Source organism: Haliotis rufescens, unplaced genomic scaffold, assembly GCF_023055435.1.
Source record: "Haliotis rufescens isolate VD_foot unplaced genomic scaffold, xgHalRufe1.0.p SCAF_31, whole genome shotgun sequence".
Taxonomy (NCBI): domain Eukaryota; kingdom Metazoa; phylum Mollusca; class Gastropoda; order Lepetellida; family Haliotidae; genus Haliotis; species Haliotis rufescens.
The window spans coordinates 5,706,025-5,725,458 of NW_025964013.1; the positions used below are offsets into that span (position 1 = coordinate 5,706,025).

Sequence of the window (19,434 nt, forward strand, 5' to 3'; positions counted from 1 at the left end):
TCCACAACTGCCCGATAGGGTGTAAAAATGAAATGGTTAATCTGCTTAAACTAATGTTAGAAGTTTCTTAATTACCTGATGGACTAGTTCAGCATAGAATAATTATGAGGTCTATGCCCAGTGCTAATTTTAAATGACTTCGTTATTTCTGCCATTATTTGTCTTATTTAGCAAATACAATTTTGATTTTTACGGAATAGTACCCGAACTGTGTTCTTATATATACAGATTTTATATTGTCATTATAGGCCTATATATAAAGATAGAAAAAGTGCACCACTTCTTGCACGGGCTTGTACAGTTCTACAGGTATGCAATATCAAACATGCAATGTTTATCACATAACTTTGTCCAAGATTAGTTCTTTTCAAACTGGTGATCTCAATATCGTGACCTTGGTGGTCAATTTCTTTGAAATTTGCACGATGACGTGTCGATTTCATGCATTGTGTTTTTTTTATGGTCAGGTACGTGTATTCTGCTCCGAGTTATTAAATGACATCATGGGGATGCCCCATTCAATTAATCTAAAAATATATATACATAATAATATTGAATATCATTGTCCCTGTAATGTAAACAACTAAATAATTGCTCTACACTACCAATCATTACAAGAATAAATATATGCTGGTTATTTTACACGTAAGCCGGCTGAACTGTCATTTACATATTTGACCGAAGTGACTATATATGGGTTTTTTCGAGGCTATGCTGGAACAAAGACGTATGTGCGTGCGTGCTGTGCTGTGTGTTTGTACAATACTATGCAATACAATATCATAATGACAGTGTGTATTAAATGTCGTGTGTTGTCCATGTCCCCCTCTAATATTTCTTTTCTTTCTAATTTCCAATTTCCATAAACACAGATATACTAAGTACAGGATATTCCAAAGAAGCATGCAAATACTACTGAGAGGACTCACTTATCTCAATTTTCCGCAGGTTTAAATAATCAATGTACGTAGAGTCTCCCCTTTTCATCGTAAAAGAAATGATCTATAACTCGAATGTTGCCCTTCAACATCGAAACAGTAGTTTATCTCAATACTCGCTCTCGCTCGGGAAATACCGGAATTTAGACAGTCGTGTCGTAAACATAGTATGACACGAACACTCATATAATATCCTCTTTCGGTCGTCACGCCGAAGACCCGGGTTCGATTCCCGACATGGGTACAATGTGTGAAGCCCATTTCTGGTGTCCCCCGCCGTGATATTGCTGGAATAGTGCTAAAAGCGGCGTAAAACCATACTAACTCACTATAATATCCTCTATTTATCATCATCATCTTTTTCTACGGACCATTGCAGACAAGTGTGACGTCGTCCGTTACCACTAATCGCTCTGCAACTATATCTGGCTTGCTTTAATTTTTACGACCGCCTCCGAGGTCTAGTGGTAGAGCGTCCGCCCGGGGAGCGGATATAAATGTTAAAAGATGGTACTTGTTGTTACCCTGACTGGCGCTCGGCATTAAGGGGCTAAAACAATGACTGGTCGGCTCGGAGTCAGTATACTGTGTCTGAGTGGGGTATTCATGTGAAACTGCGGCATGATATCTCAGTGAACTAGCACTATAAATCGGCATCAGTCCGGACTAGTACAACCGCGCATACAGGTCGCTATATATAAGTGCAATAATCTTAGACATGACGTTAAACCCCAATTCACCTCACCTCACCTTTAATTTTTACACCCAAGACACTTAACTGGTGATATTATTGTTTACAAACCGAAAGAGTTGGAAAAATAAGTGTAGCTATAGATTTATATAGGCCACTCCCGCTAAAGGTCTACTGTGTCCTGACTGGCTGAGCATACAATGGGAGGGTCTTTTGTTGCGTTCTTGCGCTGAGCGATGGCACTGATAACTGTTTGATTGGCATTCTAGAAGTTGGCAAATAATTAAGAAAAACGTACGTACAACTTTATAGATGAGAACTTTTGGTATATTGCATATACCGACGTGTGACGTTGTATATTCTGGAGTGACTCCAACTTGATAACGGTGCAGGAATCTACATCGAAACGTCGCTATATGCAATAAACCAGAAGTTGTTATCCATAAAGTTGTACGTTTTTTTTAATGATGTCACTGCCTTCGTACTGATTAAATGATCAGTCTGTGAAGTTAATATTGCTGACGTTTTTAGTTATAATTAAAATAGTTAGGCTTCAATATGTTGTTTGCCTTTTTGGAGTCATTATAAAAGTAAAAGCCTATGTGCGTAAATTTACTATCGCAGTATGCACCTATTATACCTAAATAACGCAAATAATATATTGAAGTCGACTGTTGATTAAAATTCGCGCCCTGAATGAACAGTGACCCTACTTCCACACGCATGCGCATTAGAACGAAAAACTTTGGGAGTAGCCGGAAGTTTTTAAGATGGCTGCCAGCGAGGTGTTCCAGCTGATTGACACAGACATCCCAAATGGCCGTCAGAATTTACAGGAAAACCATGCAAACCTTCAACGTCTCGCCGAACACTGCGAGGAACGATATAAAGAGGTACATTGCTATGACTATGGTGAAATGAGAACGTGATTCATATTCTGAATCAACAGGTGTCTGTTTACATTTCATTTTCATCATATTTCAGTTTTCAGTTCAATGCAGGAACTGGAATGCTGCTGACAGGTGATTATATTGTAACCAGTGGGTATCCTAGTGTCACCCCTTGTCTGTTACTTAGTGTACTCCAGTGTTGATAAAACTGTTTCAAGATAAGATGACTCGACATGTCCAATTCAACATCATGACATCAAAAGCAGCAGATTTCACAGAATTAGGCCTTTCGAGTTGGTATTGTCAGCATCCGAGTGCATTTTACTCTACATTTGTCCAATATGCAGTGGCAGTAGGCAAATATTGGTGAATTGAAATTCTATTTCTATATAAACAAACACAATTTATCACATGATCATTGAACTAACTTTGGCAACACTATTTTGATACATATTGTTTCCTAGTATTCAAATAGTTGATTTTTACTGAAGCAAATTGTTTTTGAGGAAAAGAACACTACAATATGACACCCTTGTTTAGAATTGTATGTTTATTGCTTCAAAGTGTGAAAACATCATGTGAACATGAAGATACTGTGTCATGAAATTATTATTTTTTTAAGTAGAAGTGATCATTCAGAGTTTCAGATTGGTTCATTTTCTCTGACGTTGACCGATTGTTATCCAAAATATCCTAAAGATATTAGTGATAATATGGAAGAATAACCCGTCATAATTTGCTAAAATCATGAATATATCTTTATGATGTTTGTCTCTAGCAACGTCACTGTCGTTTAACTATGACTTAAGACCAAGACCGCCTACTATTGGCTCTGTCCAGTAAGTCCCGTACTGCTCACTACTTATGCTGTGTTTTGTAACAGGCAGATGACAAGCAGCAGGTCCTGGAGGAGACAAAGAACTACACCACCCACTCTCTTGCCAGCGTGGCCTACCAGATCCACACCCTGGCAGCCAACTTCCTCAACCTGCTGGACATGCAGGGAAACCAACTCTCGGGGATGGAGTCCAGCATCAACCATCTCTCACAGGTACCTCATCAGCTATTGTATATGTAGTACTACCTGGTAGAGGCTAGCATCGACCATCTCTCACAGGTACCTCATCAGCTATTGTATATGTAGTACTAGCTGGTAGAGGCTAGCATCAACCATCTCTCACAGGTACCACATCAGCTATTGTATATGTAGGACGAGCTGGTAGAAGCTAGCATCAACCATCTCTCACAGGCACCACGTCAGCTTGTGGTGTATGTAGTACTAGCTGGTAGAGGCTAGCATCAACCATCTCTCACAGGTACCACATTAGCTATTGTATATGTAGTACTAGCTGGTAGAGGCTAGCATCAACCATCTCTCACAGGTACCACGTCAGCTATTGTATATGTAGGACGAGCTGGTAGAGGCTAGCATCAACCATCTCTCACAGGTACCTCATCAGCTATTGTATATGTAGTACTAGCTGGTAGAGGCTAGCATCAACCATCTCTCACAGGTACCACGTCAGCTTGTGGTGTATGTAGTACTAGCTGGTAGAGGCTAGCATCAACCATCTCTCACAGGCACAACGTCAGCTTGTGGTGTATGTAGTACTAGCTGGTAGAGGCTAGCATCAACCATCTCTCACAGGTACCACATTAGCTATTGTATATGTAGTACTAGCTGGTAGAGGCTAGCATCAACCATCTCTCACAGGTACCACGTCAGCTATTGTATATGTAGGACGAGCTGGTAGAGGCTAGCATCAACCATCTCTCACAGGTACCACATCAGCTAGTGGTGTATGTAGTACTAGCTGGTAGAGGCTAGCATCAACCATCTCTCACAGGTACCACATTAGCTATTGTATATGTAGTACTAGCTGGTAGCGGCTAGCATCAACCATCTCTCACAGGTACCACATCAGCTATTGTATATGTAGTACTAGCTGGTAGAGGCTAGCATCAACCATCTCTCACAGGTACCACATTAGCTATTGTATATGTAGTACTAGCTGGTAGAGGCTAGCATCAACCATCTCTCACAGGTACCACATCAGCTAGTGGTGTATGTAGTACTAGCTGGTAGAGGCTAGCATCAACCATCTCTCACAGGTACCTCATCAGCTTGTGGTGCATGTAGTACTAGCTGGTAGAGGCTAGCATCAACCATCTCTCACAGGTACCACATCAGCTAGTGGTGTATGTAGTACTAGCTGGTAGAGGCTAGCATCAACCATCTCTCACAGGTACCACATTAGCTAGTGTATATGAAGTACTAGCTGGTAGAGGCTAGCATCAACCATCTCTCACAGGTACCACATCAGCTAGTGGTGTATGTAGTACTAGCTGGTAGAGGCTAGCATCAACCATCTCTCACAGGTACATCAGCTATTGTGTATGTAGTACTAGCTGGTAGAGGCTAGCATCAACCATCTCTCACAGGTACCTCATCAGCTATTGTATATGTAGTACTAGCTGGTAGAGGCTAGCATCAACCATCTCTCACAGGTACCACGTCAGCTATTGTATATGTAGTACTAGCTGGTAGAGGCTAGCATCAACCATCTCTCACAGGTACCACGTCAGCTATTGTATATGTAGTACTAGCTGGTAGAGGCTAGCATCAACCATCTCTCACAGGTACCACGTCAGCTATTGTATATGTAGGACGAGCTGGTAGAGGCTAGCATCAACCATCTCTCACAGGTACATCAGCTATTGTATATGTAGTACTAGCTGGTAGAGGCTAGTATCAGCCATCTCTCTCAGGTACCACGTCAGCTAGTGGTATATGTAGGACGAGCTGGTAGAGGCTAGCATCAACCATCTCTCACAGGCACCACGTCAGCTAGTGGTGTATGTAGTACTAGCTGGTAGAGGCTAGCATCAACCATCCCTCACAGGTACAGTCGTGCCTCGTTTATACGGACACTTGCGTCATTTCACAATTCGTCCATATAACTGAAACCAGCTTCTTACTGGAAGAGTTACTTCCCTTCAATTATGCAACTCATGACAGATGACAGAGCAAACAGATACATCCACTCAATCTTTATTCAAGACATACACATTTAAAAAAATCTGTCATGGAAGTTTGAACTTTACCACATTTTGAGTCTGGATTTGAATCGAGTGAGCCACCCATGAGAATATGCCAAGTCAGAAATGTCCATTTTGCCACCAAAATCGCTAGCTTTCTCTATCAGTATTTCATCATTAACGGTCACATTACGACTTGTCATGTCACACAACCAAAGATATAATGCATCTTCCAGCTTCTGGTGTTTTGCTACACGGGATTGTGATAAGTCATTTGAATTTTCCAGGAGATTAAGCCATTTCTGTTTGTCTTTTAAAATGTCACCAATTGTCAATTCTCCTATGGTATGTCCAAATTCAGTGCCATAATGCTTACTGATGGTTTCCAAACTTGCTGACGGGTGTTTTTCCTTAAACAGACAAATTTCCCTTTTTTCGCGTGCTGTAACTGCTTGTCGCTTACGTTTCGCTGGTTGACTACCACCAGCGGAAGTGTATTGTCCGGGTAAGTGAGACAATTTTGTGTGCATTTTCAGTGTTTTGTGTATGAAAATGACCATCCGGTTCCGGAAACTGAATTTCCGTATATATATATACGGGTAAATTTATGTAGTAATTATTTCGTTTTGAATGAAAATCGCCCAACCGAGGTTTCCGGATATCTGAAGTCACTATAAGCGGGGCATGACTGTACCACATCAGCTATTCGTATATGTAGTACTAGCTGGTAGAGGCTAGCATCAACCATCTCTCACAGGTACATCAGCTATTGGTATATATGTCGTCCTAGCTGGTAGAGGCTAGCATCAACCATCTCTCAAAGGTACCACATCAGCTGGTTTGTAAGAAGGACTAGCTGGTAGATGTATTCCAACTCAATCTGTCAGTGAATATGTATTGGAAATGCCTTTGATCACTCACTCGAATATTTCTTTGGGCAGATGGCTTTGGGTGTAATGGCGCATGTTTTATATTCTTCTCTCAATAACAAGCTTCTCTTGACCATGTTGACAGTGGGTACAAGTCATGTGACATGATGGCATGAGCCCTTGACATTATCATTTGTCAAATTATTTTACATGAATGTTGGTGGCAAGAAAACCATGGCTGATGAAGTGATGTCCAACATGAGCTAACACCCATGCTGCTGAAGGACTAGTGTGTGTGCAGCAGTAATGTTTTCATTATTGTATTATTGTTGTTGTAATCTCTTGTTCTGTCTCTGTAGATTGTAAACATACACAAAGAGAAGGTGGCCAGACGAGAGATCGGTGTTCTCACGACCAACAGGACCTCACTGAGGGCAGTTGGAACCAAGAACGGCATCATATTCCCCGAGCAGGCTGAACGTCCAGTCAAATATCAGCGCAAACCCGTAGATTACTCGACACTGGACTCTACTGGACATGGAATCAAGGTGAAAGCAGTTGTTTCATTTGTATCATAACATTAGCTGTGAGGGTGATGTTATGGATAAGGCACAAGTAACTAGACATCGTTACAAAGAAGGTTCCAGTTACGCTTATGTTTTCTGACATAAAATACAAAGTAACAAAATCCTTTGAACTTTATAACATCATGGTCGGAGCAAAATATCTATCCTGTGGTCTTTCTTTCAGAATCATAGTCGACCGACATGTTGTTTTCTCCTTAAATCTAATAACGCTACATAAAGTCCAAATGATTTAATGACTAGCATATTTAAATCATTGGATATGATTACATCAAAGAACATCAGAAACATTTTGCGATTTCTCTGAAGTTTCTCTCTCTGACTTATGTTTCTTGCTATGTAGGCACCATCTGCTGCCCCCAAGAACAGCCGACCCCCTTCTATAGCCAGCCAGGGCTCCTCTCATGCTCCCACCACCAGACCCCCGACACCACCCATCTCGCGGTCCGGCTCCGTGTCAGGAGGATCCATCTCTGGGGTCTCCACATCGGGTACAATCTATGGAACCCTGGGAAGAAGCCATTACCGATCAGTGGCTCCCCCCGTCGCACCGCCATCTGTCCCAGTCGGTCAACAGTACGCCCCGGGTCAATCCCAGCATGGTGCCAGGGACAGATATGAAATGCTGTATGCCCCCAGTGTAATGGGTACAGTCCACTCACCCCCTCCTGTTGGAATGGCACGCCCCGTGTCAGACAGGGTGTCCTACCATCGGGAATCAACAGGTGGTAAGTAGAGATATATATAAATTTTTATTCATAGCTTTTGGCCAAGGGGGCTGATCTAGACTACCAGTTGTCAGACTTCCATTTTTGTGGAAGCCTAGTTGGCTGAGTGGGTTAGATCACAGACTTTGTGTGCTGGCAATTAGGTGCCACACTGTGAGAGTGCAGGTCCGAATCCTGGATGGGACTCAGCCTAGTGGTTAAAGCGTTGGCTCGTCACGCCGAAGACCCGGGTTCGATTCCTGACATGGGTACAATGTGTGAAGCCCATTTCTGGTGTCCCCAGCCGTGATATTGCTGGAATATTGCTAAAAGTGGCGTAAAACCATACTCACTCACTCACTCACTCACTCATTTTGTGGAACCGGGCCCAGGACCTTTGTTTTTTTCTGCTTTTTTTACTTGTATCTATTTAACACCAATTAGATTATTTTGTGAATAATTCATGACCATTTTTTCTGCTGTCAATTTTATCATGTTTATATTTCATCTGTTAAGTATCCGTTAATTTTCATATGACATGTTCTATCTTATCAACACAGCTCCGTTTTCATACATGGGTTACCAGAATGCAAGTAGGCGTGGTGAGACTTCCTGCATGGGAATGAATACTCCAGTATAATGCATGAGAATGGCATCTGTATGGTGCAGAGATTAGTCTATAGTCAGCTTTTAGTTAATACGTTGATGGGAAGCTAAGTTGTCTAAAGTGCCACATTTCTCTCTACAGAGTTGTGTCCCTTAGGCATGTCAGGAACCAAAGACCATGGGTTTAAATCCCAGATTCTCCTTGATCATGTTTCTTGGTTTGTCAGCACCATACCTGTACTCTATTTAGTATGAAGGCTGACAACAACTATGTCCATGTTAGTTGATGGCTTCCATGTAGTATGCTAGCATAAGACTATAGTGGTGCCAGGCTTCTGTACCTTGTGTCTGGTTGCTATGCCGATATTCGGGCTGCTGTTGCTGCTGTTGCTGTACCTTGTATGTCGCCAGATCTGCCTTGTTCTCCTCTCTTCAGATGTACCTCTCTGTTATCAGTGTATATTAGACCCGTGAAGATCCGGGGTAGAATTGGTCTTAAGCAACCCATGCTTGCCGTAAAAGGCGACTATGCTTGTCGTAGAAGGTGAATATGCTTGTCGTAGAAGGCTACTATGCTTGTCGTAGAAGGTGATTATGCTGTTCGTAAGAGGCGACTAACGGAATTTGGTGCTCAGGCTCCCTGACTTGGTTGATGCATGTCATCGTATCCCAATTGCCAGGATCGATGCTCATGATATCAATCACTCGATTTTTTATAGACTGTCGTCATATAGCTGGAATAATGCTGAGTATGGCGTTAAACAACAAACAACAACAACAGCGTATATTAGAGCTGAGTTTCGCCTGGTATCTTGCAATGCAATATGTATCACGATACAGACATGATACCGCTGCTATCACGATACACCAACAAATAGTAAGAAATGATGAAGTCACGGAAATTTAACTTTTAACCTTATGCTTACAAGTTGCACTATGCTTACAAGTTGCGCAATGCTTCTTCAGCCTTTACAGGAGGTAACTCTAGTCAGTTTCTGTTCTATTTATAGCGTGTAACGATCACACAGACTGACAATACAAGTATTGTTTGTGCCTTAGTATCGATGATATCGTAGGTGTCGTTGAATCGTTAGGCAGTTAGAGGTTCGTTAAACATAAAACATACAAATGCCTTGTTGTTGAGCTTCAGTGATATTCGGGTGTTTTTAGGAAAGATAAAACTTGAGTACGTAATCATGGTATAGTCATAGGCTTGAGATCATTTGTGTAGCAATAGGACATGTAAATATTTGGGAAGAAGTGGTCAATTCGGAACAGAATGATTAAAATTGATACAGGTGAACGATCATCTCATAACTTTGGCAACTTGGTCAGTCTGAATTTTTTTCTGATCTTTTTGAGCCAACATGTCCAGATCCTTGCTTTATGTTCAACTTCTGTTCAATTTTCCATCTGGTATTTTGCAAACCTCTGGATTATTGCAAGGATTATTTCCAAAGTGGACCGTTTTTGAAGTATCTCTTTTTTTTGTTCTATTCTCTTCATCAACTCTGAAGCATGAAAATTCAATTTTCCTAGGATTATTCTTGATTAAGGTTAATATACATGAAGGTGTTGTGCAGACAATGTGTCTGGGTGATAGGAGTATAGGAAAATATACTCAGGAGAGTCATGAATTAGGAGATCGAGACAGATGTACGGGTAAGTAGAAATAATGTCGGTTAATTACACATTTTTATGACTGACCATGTTCATGTTTCATTACTCTAGATATGTATGCAGCAGTAAAGCTGTTAGCGTATACATTGCAGTTATATAGTAGAATTAGTTGTAGTAAGCCAGCTTGCCAGGTAATGGGGTGTATGCTTCCTGCATGTTGTGTTGTCATGGTTACAGATGTGCCGCTGCCTCCTCCCCCTCCAGCCATGGACAATGAAGGTCAGGATGCCCTTGCTTCAACAGGTCGGCATGATTCAGCGCTATTGTCGCCACCCTTACCCTCTTTGCCCATCCCGCTTTACGCCCCTCTTTTAACCAACTATTATAATCGCAGTGTTAGTAGGTTCTTACAAAGATGCTTGTTCTAGAGAGCAGTGCTTCAGCTAGATGTAGATGTGCTGAGTAGGCACTTCCTGCTGACAACTATGTTGGAGGATTTATTTGCTGTGTTTAAAATAATTTTATAACCAAACAAGGCAGTTGGGCTGGTGACCCATAAGTGTTGCCTGCCCATCTTCAAAGTTACCTGCCCTCATTCAGACATTATAAATATGGAAAAATCACAAAAACTAAGAGATGAATCCTGTCTTGATTCAGTTAAAATAATGCAAACAATTACTAGAGAACCTACAAGGAATATATTTGAATAAGTCAATCTCGTTAATATCAGATCTTAGTTTCGCTACCACTAAACAATGATCTGAGGACATCCCATTACGGGTCACGTCAGAACGACCTTTCGTGAACTCTGACCAACCAATGGAATGACTAACAAGAAGTCGACATTATCCAATCAGAAGGCAGCCTTCTCATGCTTTATGGCAGTAATTTCTATGCTTCGAAACATGTTTTGACAAATTCTCGCTTAAAAATTTGAAACCTGAACAAAAGAACATTCTGGAATGGCTAACTAGATGGTCTAGATTGTATGGATTCAGTCGCTAAGTCTGTAACTATCGTTCGGAATAACCTGTGTTAAAGTTTTCGGGGTTGCATGATTAGAAATCACATTCAGACTGTCCTTTAAATGATCTGGTAAGTGACGCTCTGTTTGGACAGATGAAAGGTCGTTCTGACATGACCCCTAATGGAATGTCCTCAGATCTTTTTTAAGTGGTAGCGAGAACTAAGATCTGATTTTAATGAGATTGATAAGTAAGTAGTCTTAACATTATCTGCCAGACAGTCGGGCAGGTGAAGTAAAATTTCATGCAGCCGACAGAAAAGTTGCCAGGTACAGGCCGGCGGGCAGGCAGCTCTTTCGGACACTGCTTGTTTGTGTGGTATAACCAGGTCAGTAGGGTGTAAAACCTGATCCAAAATTCTGGGCATCACAATACTCTTACACAGTGTTACTGGCTCTCTCTTGGCAGTTTCGGTATGAAAAGATGACATACCCGTGTTCAAGCCTGAGGGGGGTGAAATTATTTACTTGGATGTTAAAGGTGATACTTGGTACATCGTATGTATAGTATCTAAGGGTGTCACAATATGCCAAGCGTACGTATCGATACAAATCACAATGCTTGATTCACTATGTATTGTGATACTTAATTTGCAACTTATTTGAGTGACATTCAGCTACAAGAGGTTGTTGTGATCAACCAGTTTGTGTCGAACACCATGACTGGTTAAGTAGGCTTTTTCCGCCAGCAATAGGCAATCAGATTTTGCGTGTTGTTTTGTGATCATGGTGATACCAGGATAGGTTATTGCAATACTGTTTGCAAATCACAAACGAACGATCATATGGATCGATATGCATGATACATAGGTAAGTGTATCCTAATGTCAAGGGTAACCATGGTAACATCAATACATCGGTGAATTGTGACACCACTAGTTGTATCATGTCATTATCCCCAGCAGCTTCAGGTGATAACATCTGATGATAATGATCAAATAATGATAATATACAAGGATAACATATACCTGACTAACTGAGTGACACTGATATTCACAATATATAAATAATACAATACTCTTGGCCAGGTCAATATGCAAAAACAAGGACTGGTGTGACTGCCGAAGGGGTCAGGTCTGAGGGTCCTTCTTTTTGCATATTGACCTCGTCAAGAGGAATCAATCGTTTTGTTATACCGAAATTCAATTTAGAGTTTATGAAGACTTTAAACCGTCCTGTTTCATTGTGGTAACATGAACCATGAAATGTTAGTATAAGACGCCACCTTGTATTCTATCAGATGAATCAATATTCATCACATGACAGTATCAGCACTGATCATGTGAAGAGTCAATATTCAAGGTCAGTGTCAGTCACAGAATCTTGGGGTCTTCATATAAATGTATTGTTTCGTCACGTGCTATGGATTAACCAATGGAATTGCTAGATTCTTAATAGAGGTATAACAATATAAAATTGATTATTTACAGACAGCCATCATATAGCTGAGATATTGCTGAGTGCAGCATTAAACAACAAACACAACCTGTGATGTGAAACAAGGGTTAATAACCAAAGTCCAGACTAACTGCTCTGCTCCAGACATATCTTTAGAGTCTATATGGTGGAAGCTGCAACTAAAATAACATGATATTGGAATGTTTTATTCCTGATAAAATAATAATTTCAGATACAATTTCTTCTGACCACTGCATCAAAATTCTTTGAAGTTGTATCATTGGGAACGTTTTAACTGAATCACCGGTAGATTGGGAGGAAACGTGTGCACAGCTGATTGCTATTTCCGGCTTAGTTTACGAGAAAATACTCATGTTAATCTTAATCTCTGCATATAAAACAATGCCTTGGAGAGCAGGAAATACATTTTAAATGCTAAATCATCATAACTAGTGATGTTTTATGTCAAATTTCATACGTTTATAGACCAAGTTTGTTATACCTGTTTATTCACCTGAATTCGCTGAAGGGATACGATAACGCTCATCAATTATTTGGACCCCGTTTGTTTTAAAAATTGTCCGAACAGAAAAATTTAAATGTCCGGTAAGCAATATTTTAAACCGGACATTTGAGATTCCCAATCGGACACGTCAGGCGCATATGAGCGTTTCCAGACCCCTGCTTTAGACACAGGCCTGTGCTAGTCGTATTAGTTGATACAGATGCAAGATACAGCTGCACTTGAAACATAAGCTGTCAGTCAAAAGTCTTACCAGGGATGCACAGCTCAGTTCATGCTAGTCTGCTAGCCTGGGACTACTAAATTGTGCTGAGGACTAGTAAAAATGCAATGATGGTCATCCTCATTGACTACTAGCATTTTATAGGGCTATAATACTTAACCAGTTCTCAATGATTTAATTTTGCTACTAATTGGAACTTCATATCGGATTTCATGATTGGTTGATTCATGTCACCGTATCCCAATTGTGCATGATGTCAGTTACTGGATTGTCTGGTCCAGACTTGATTATTTACAGACTGCCATCATATAGCTGGAATATTGCTGAGTGCGGTGTCAAACAACAAACAAACAAAAACATGACTGACAGAAAATGCAAAAATAGTAAACATTTCTGTCTTGTTCAAGCAGAACTAGCTACAAACTCTGAGGACTAGTGAAATAAGTTTACCCTAGTCATCAGGCTAGTCTTTGAAGAAAAAGTATTTCTAAGGCTGGATAAAGTGTCCCACTGGTCTAAGGTGTCATGAAGCCATGCCAGGATCCAATATGGTGGCTTTTCATCACAGGTTGGGCTTGACCCTTGGTCTATCTGCACCATGTCTCCGGGAGTCTGTGACCGTGGTCACTTTGAGCCTTCCTCTTGACTTGCTGTGAAAAAACTTCAAAGATTAATAAACCCAAATAATTCAATAATTGTGAAATTACGAATTATGATTATCTAATGACTGGCCTTTCTTCCATCACTAGTGTCGCCACCCCCACCCCCACCTCCCCAGGCTGCGTATCCCCATGGCAGTGACCCTCCTCCGCCACCCCCTGAGTTCAGTGACACAGACAGTCAGCCCCCGCCTCCACCCCCTGATGACCCCTACATGGAGACAGGGCCCCAGCTCACCACGCAGCCGGACTGGATCCCCAAACAGTACCAGGAAAAGGGTAACTAGTCATGCACTGTTAGACTGATGATGACCTAATAAAGATTTAATGATGTTCTAACGGTGATGATCTAATGTTGATAGAGAGAGGTGCTGATGGTCTTCTCTGCCAGCACTGCAGTTAATCCATGTTGGAACTACACCCAAATGTTCTTGTGACATACAAAACACAAAGAGGATCAGTCAAACAATTGTACTGCTGTGTATGGAAATATATACCATAGAAAGAACAATGAAGGTAGGCATGGTAGGGTAACAAACACAGTCCATATAAGGAGCACTCCTACCATATGCAAATGAGTCATGTCACCAGAGAGGGTTCAGAGGCAAGTTCATATAAAAACCTCTTCACAATAACTGTTCATTCCTGCAACAATCACAACACACCATCAGTGGAAGCCTTGGCTCTCATGTGCATGCTGAAAGCTGTGTGATAACGGTTTTTATCTTCAGCTATAGCAGTGTTAGATATATAAAGTATTGTTTTATCCCCCAATTTCTGCAATAGGTTTTGTTAAATATTAGGGCTGGGACAAGTCCAAATTTACTACCCGGGTACCCATACCCCTATTACCAGACCCAAGGACCTAAGTTATACGTCCCAGCCCTGTCTTATATGTTCTTTTTGCTTCAGTTTCAGCAATTAATGATCACTGATGTATAAATTATTGATTTTGTAGCCCAGTTATTGCAGTGTGTGATGTATAAATGTTGTCTGTGTCTTCAGTTATAGCCATCTATGACTACAAGGCAGAGAAGGAGGATGAGCTGACATTTTCGGAGAACTCGCTGATTTTTGTGCTGAAGAAGAATGAGGACGACTGGTGGGAGGGAGTGATGGACGGACAGCGTGGCCTGTTCCCATCCAACTACGTGGAACCCTGCATGTAGACTACACAAGTGTGTCACAACAAATATGCACACTTCAACACAGATGTATATCCCAATAGCTAGGCTCTCACCACCCAGGTCATTTGGCACACCCTGCACATTTGAATCAAGTCATTTTGAGTCACTTTGTTAGGTGTAGATTATTTGAGTGACTAGACCAGCTACCAGTTATTGATAATGGTGCCTTTATGCACTGGCCATACCTGGGCTTGACAAGTCACTAGTTACAACATCATGGGCCAAGATAGAAGTGCTAGACTGTAGAGCAAATTGATGTCTCATCATACACGTCATTGTTACAGTAACCTGTCAGGTTTCATCATTTTTGGTTAGTGTCATAATAGTGTCATAAGTACAGTTCAGTTCAACAGACTTCTTTATATCCAAAGTTAGATGGGGCCTTACTAGAGCATGTAATATATTGCATTAAGTCACATGCAGACTGTGTCATGACATTTATTATTTCTTATCATTCCATAGCTTCAGCATGTGTATGCACAGAATGAAGTGTTCAGTTTGCATCTTAGAAAAGACTAGCAATTAGCAAACTGTTTTGTTTATACAATTTATATTATTTTATTTGTGATGTTAATGGAAAACATAATCTATGCCATATACAGATTGTATCCCTTGAAGCACTTGTGTACATTGTGGCAAGTAGAAACTATCAACTGTTGTTGTTGGTTTGCTAGGTTGATATGTAATATATTTATGATGGTGTGTCATTGTCAGAATTTATTTTGTATCAGGTCTCGTCAGGTCTTGTTTCATGTATATGTTTGGTCAAAATTGAAGAGCCAATATGTTTTCAAATGAGCACAAATTCCATTGACCTTTCTCTAATGAGATTTATGCATATTTTCGTAACAAGGAGTTTGTGAATCCACATTGATAAATGACCACAGTTTCTCCGTGCCTTGTCACTTTCTTGCCTTACTCCAGCGATAGACATTGGCACTAGTCCTATAGTTCTTGCCAAACTGCCCGTTAGTTTAAGGTATCTCAAGGTCATGTAGAAATTTGTACTTTTTAAGGTTTTTGCTACCGGTATATGTTATCATTATAAGGACTAGTGGGCTAAAATTGTTAGTTTCTATCACTGTTACTCCATTTTGCCATAAGGTTTTAATAGTTTTATATATAAAATTATTTTAAGCTTGGTGCCAACAGCATGTTCAAGCAATGTTAAACATATTAATACCATACATGTAGATATTGGACCATTCCAATGATATGATTCATTCCAGAAGGCCTTCAAAAACTGTGATTATTGTTTATTTTCATGATAAATCACTCTCAAGGAAACTGTGTTTGTTATGTTTGTGTTATGGGTGCTAGGGTTTCAGTAGAACCTGACATATTGTTATTTGTATGTAGATGTATGTTTATAAGTGTTCTGACCTACAGGTGCACTAATATTGCTTTGCAGAGTTGTGTCCCTTTGCTGTGCCAATTGCTGATAATACTGGGTTTGTCAGCCCTGGTAATATAAGCATGATTATTATGTTAACTGACCAGCTACCTAGTTTTGAATCATGTATCTGACGAGCAGCATTGCTCATTGGTGTTGAGTACATGGTATCCAGTGATATATCTCTTGACCTGCTCAGGGCCTGATATTCAGCCCCAAGTCTGCAGCAATGTCAGAGAAAGAATTCCCAAAGTAGAATTAAAAACTTACCCAATTAGTTACCCAACAGTTAGCAGGACCAATAAAGAGGAACAGGATTAAATGCTTAGTTTTACATTGTTGCTTTGAATGCAACATTAATATAGCACTGAATTTAAGAAAATAACAACTTGAACAAAAATCCAAATTTGAACAAAAAGATATTTTCCCATTTTGCCTGCCCTGGGTACTTCTTTTGAAACCTTGGATAAATCTGTGTCATGTTATCTGGTCTTTTTATCCTAAGCCAGCCAAAATATGCTGATAAGTGGTTGGAATCCCATATTGTCCTGGTTAGCGGTTACCTTGGTCCCTCAGCACCATGTTTGCTGTACTGGTGAACATTTACAACCTGTGTAACTTAGGCTTGCAGTCCAGGGGACTAAATACTGTTCTAGGTGGAGTTGGGGGGGTCAGGTAGCCTAGTGGTTAAAGCGTTTGCTCGTCATGCCGAAGACCCGGGTTCGATTCCCGACATGGGTATGAAGGCCCATTTCTGGTGTCCCCCGCCATGATATTGCTGGAATATTGCTAAAAGCAGCGTAAAACCATACTCACTCACTCTAGTTGGAGTTAACCCGACTCACTCCTTTCATATTGAGGTGCATTGATGTTAGACTGGCGATTGTCTCATAGTCACTATTGCTCATTGTTTTCCAGAGAATAGATATTTCCATATGTACACCCGACACTGCACTGGTTGACATGGCATTATTTTCACCTGTGGTTCTTTTTTTTAGATTGATTATTTACATTGATCAAACAGATTATTCTTCTTCTTTTTTTTGTCTGTTTCTGTATTTAGATCTGATTTTGAGTTTTTTCATATTTATTTGTCAAATCTTGTCATATTTTGTGTTATTGTTAGGAAAATCATTTTGAATAATATCAATGTTTTGTTTTTATAAAATATACCAGTTCTAAGGATTCTGTTAAAGGGGCATTAGTTAATAAATCTGACAGTAAGGAGTATGGTAAAACTTAACTATGTCATTCATTTCTTTCCATTCATTCTGTTGTGTTAATTAAGCAATTTGTTTTATTAAGAATTCGTTCAAACAATATCCATCTGCCATAGTTTCTATTGTTAGGTGAGAATTTTGCAATATTTCTGAAGGACTAGGTTCATTACCATATTTGGCAAATGACAATCATGCACAACTACTTCCTGTTCCTGCAGTTGCTTGTCAGTCATGTCATGTACATGCTGTTGCCATGGCTACAATTCATTTCCTATCACACTGTGTTCACCAAGTGAAGTTCACTAGCTTGCCTTGTTGTAACTCTCATGCTGTATAAGATAGACAATGCACTCGGGCCTTGAAAAGGGTTCCGCACATTTTGAAATCCTAACTTCAACTGACCTTTACGGCAAGCATGGGTTGCTGAAGACCCCAGATCTTCACGGGTTGGTTAAATCAAAGTTAAATAGATAGTCATAATAAGCACCAACATTGAAAGAGATTCACATACCCTTAGTGTTTAGCATGTCATGTATGGTAATAACAGAGTGTAGTTGTTTGACACAGTTGCATTCATAAGATATAAGAAGTTAGTTTTAGGTGGACTCACAGACAGAGAAAGGGCCACTGGAGCATTTGTACAAGGGGATCGCCTCTATTCCGTTCATTAGAGGCAATAAAGTGGATCGGGTCGTCAAGCTCAGTGACTTGGTTGATTGCATTGATTGATTGATGCTCATGATGTCAGTCAATGGATTTTCTGGTCCAGACTTGATAATTTTCAAGCCGCTGTCATATAGCTGGAATATGTCTGAGTGCAGTGTTAAAGTCATTATTAAGTCTTCAGGATTATTTAGTGTAGCTTCAATGATTCACTAGAATAAATGTGCACTCACGCTCCTTGTTGGAAATGGTCCAAGTTAAGATTTTGTCATTTATTTCTGGTGTGTTTTAGGGGTTGGGTGAAAATTTAGTGACAGATGTGTAAAAGACATGTTTTTCTTAACTGCAAATATTAATGTGCCTTGATATGTGCATTAGTTATGTGTACAAAGTCATAGTATTTCCCTATTAATGAAATATTACCATGCGTGCCTCAACACTGTTGTCCTTGAACATTGTTGACCTGTGGTGCTGTGTGCTTTGACGGAAAACATTTTATAAGGGGCATAAAATCTCAACTCCTTGGGATGAATTTATTTTCTGTAAATTTTCAAAATCCATGGTCCATTGATGAATATATTTTTGAATGAGTTTTAAGATCTTTGTACTGTTTATCATGTTTATGGACTTGTGTGTTGAGGGACATTTCCTTAATTGTTGATGCACTGTTGTTATTTCAGCTCAGATGTCACACAGTTGTTGATTTCTTCACTTTACACAGAATTTGCTTTTGAAGATAGAGAAATTAGGGAAATTTAAACTCTTTTTTTCACTTACATGAGTTTTGTAGCTAAAACATTTGGGAGGGTTGTTTTTTTATTGACATGATGTTTTCGTGTTCATTAATTATTACTTTAAAAAATATTACTGATGTAAGAATTGATAGAATTCATGCCTAATTGTCTTCCTATATAATATTGCCATGGTGGTCACGGTTTACATACAGGTTGAAGTTTTGTCAAAGGTTTGGGTTTTTTTCAGTTTTGAATAGGCATTCTCAATTCTCTTATCCTAGAAATAACACTTGTGTTGCCATGGTGATTTTGAGTAGTGACTACAGAGTAGCCATTAGTGATAATACCGCTGATACTTTCCACCTGATAATGAACAAGATTTTTGTTTTACATTTATTATGCAGTATTACTTGTACAAATGCTCTTCCATTATCACACTTAAGAATAAAATCAAGTTGAGTGATAT

At 40.0% G+C, this 19,434-nt stretch overlaps 1 protein-coding gene across 4 annotated transcripts; it reads left to right on the forward strand.

The window, feature by feature from the left end:
• Positions 1–2,379: 2,379 nt before the first annotated feature.
• LOC124114757 (abl interactor 1-like) lies at positions 2,380–19,433 on the forward strand. Of its 4 annotated transcripts, XM_046475494.2 has the most exons (8): positions 2,380–2,522; positions 3,403–3,570; positions 6,787–6,975; positions 7,355–7,739; positions 8,279–8,320; positions 10,182–10,247; positions 13,862–14,050; positions 14,777–19,433. In XM_046475494.2, the coding sequence occupies exons 1-8, from the start codon at positions 2,400–2,402 to the stop codon at positions 14,938–14,940; spliced, it is 1,326 nt and encodes a 441-aa protein (XP_046331450.2). In that variant the 5' UTR covers positions 2,380–2,399; the 3' UTR covers positions 14,941–19,433. The 4 variants fall into 4 exon arrangements, with proteins under 4 accessions (XP_046331450.2, XP_046331452.2, XP_046331451.2 ...); XM_046475496.2 differs by lacking the exon at positions 10,182–10,247; XM_046475495.2 differs by lacking the exon at positions 8,279–8,320.
• The last annotated feature ends 1 nt before the right edge of the window (position 19,434 follows it).

Coding starts and splice junctions, on each gene's coding strand:
- LOC124114757 (XM_046475494.2), top strand. CDS start 2,400: ATGGCTGCCAGCGAGGTGTTCCAGCTGATTGACACAGACATCCCAAAT. Junction 2,523..3,402: donor GCGAGGAACGATATAAAGAG/GTACATTGCTAT, acceptor GTTTTGTAACAG/GCAGATGACAAGCAGCAGGT. Junction 3,571..6,786: donor GCATCAACCATCTCTCACAG/GTACCTCATCAG, acceptor CTGTCTCTGTAG/ATTGTAAACATACACAAAGA.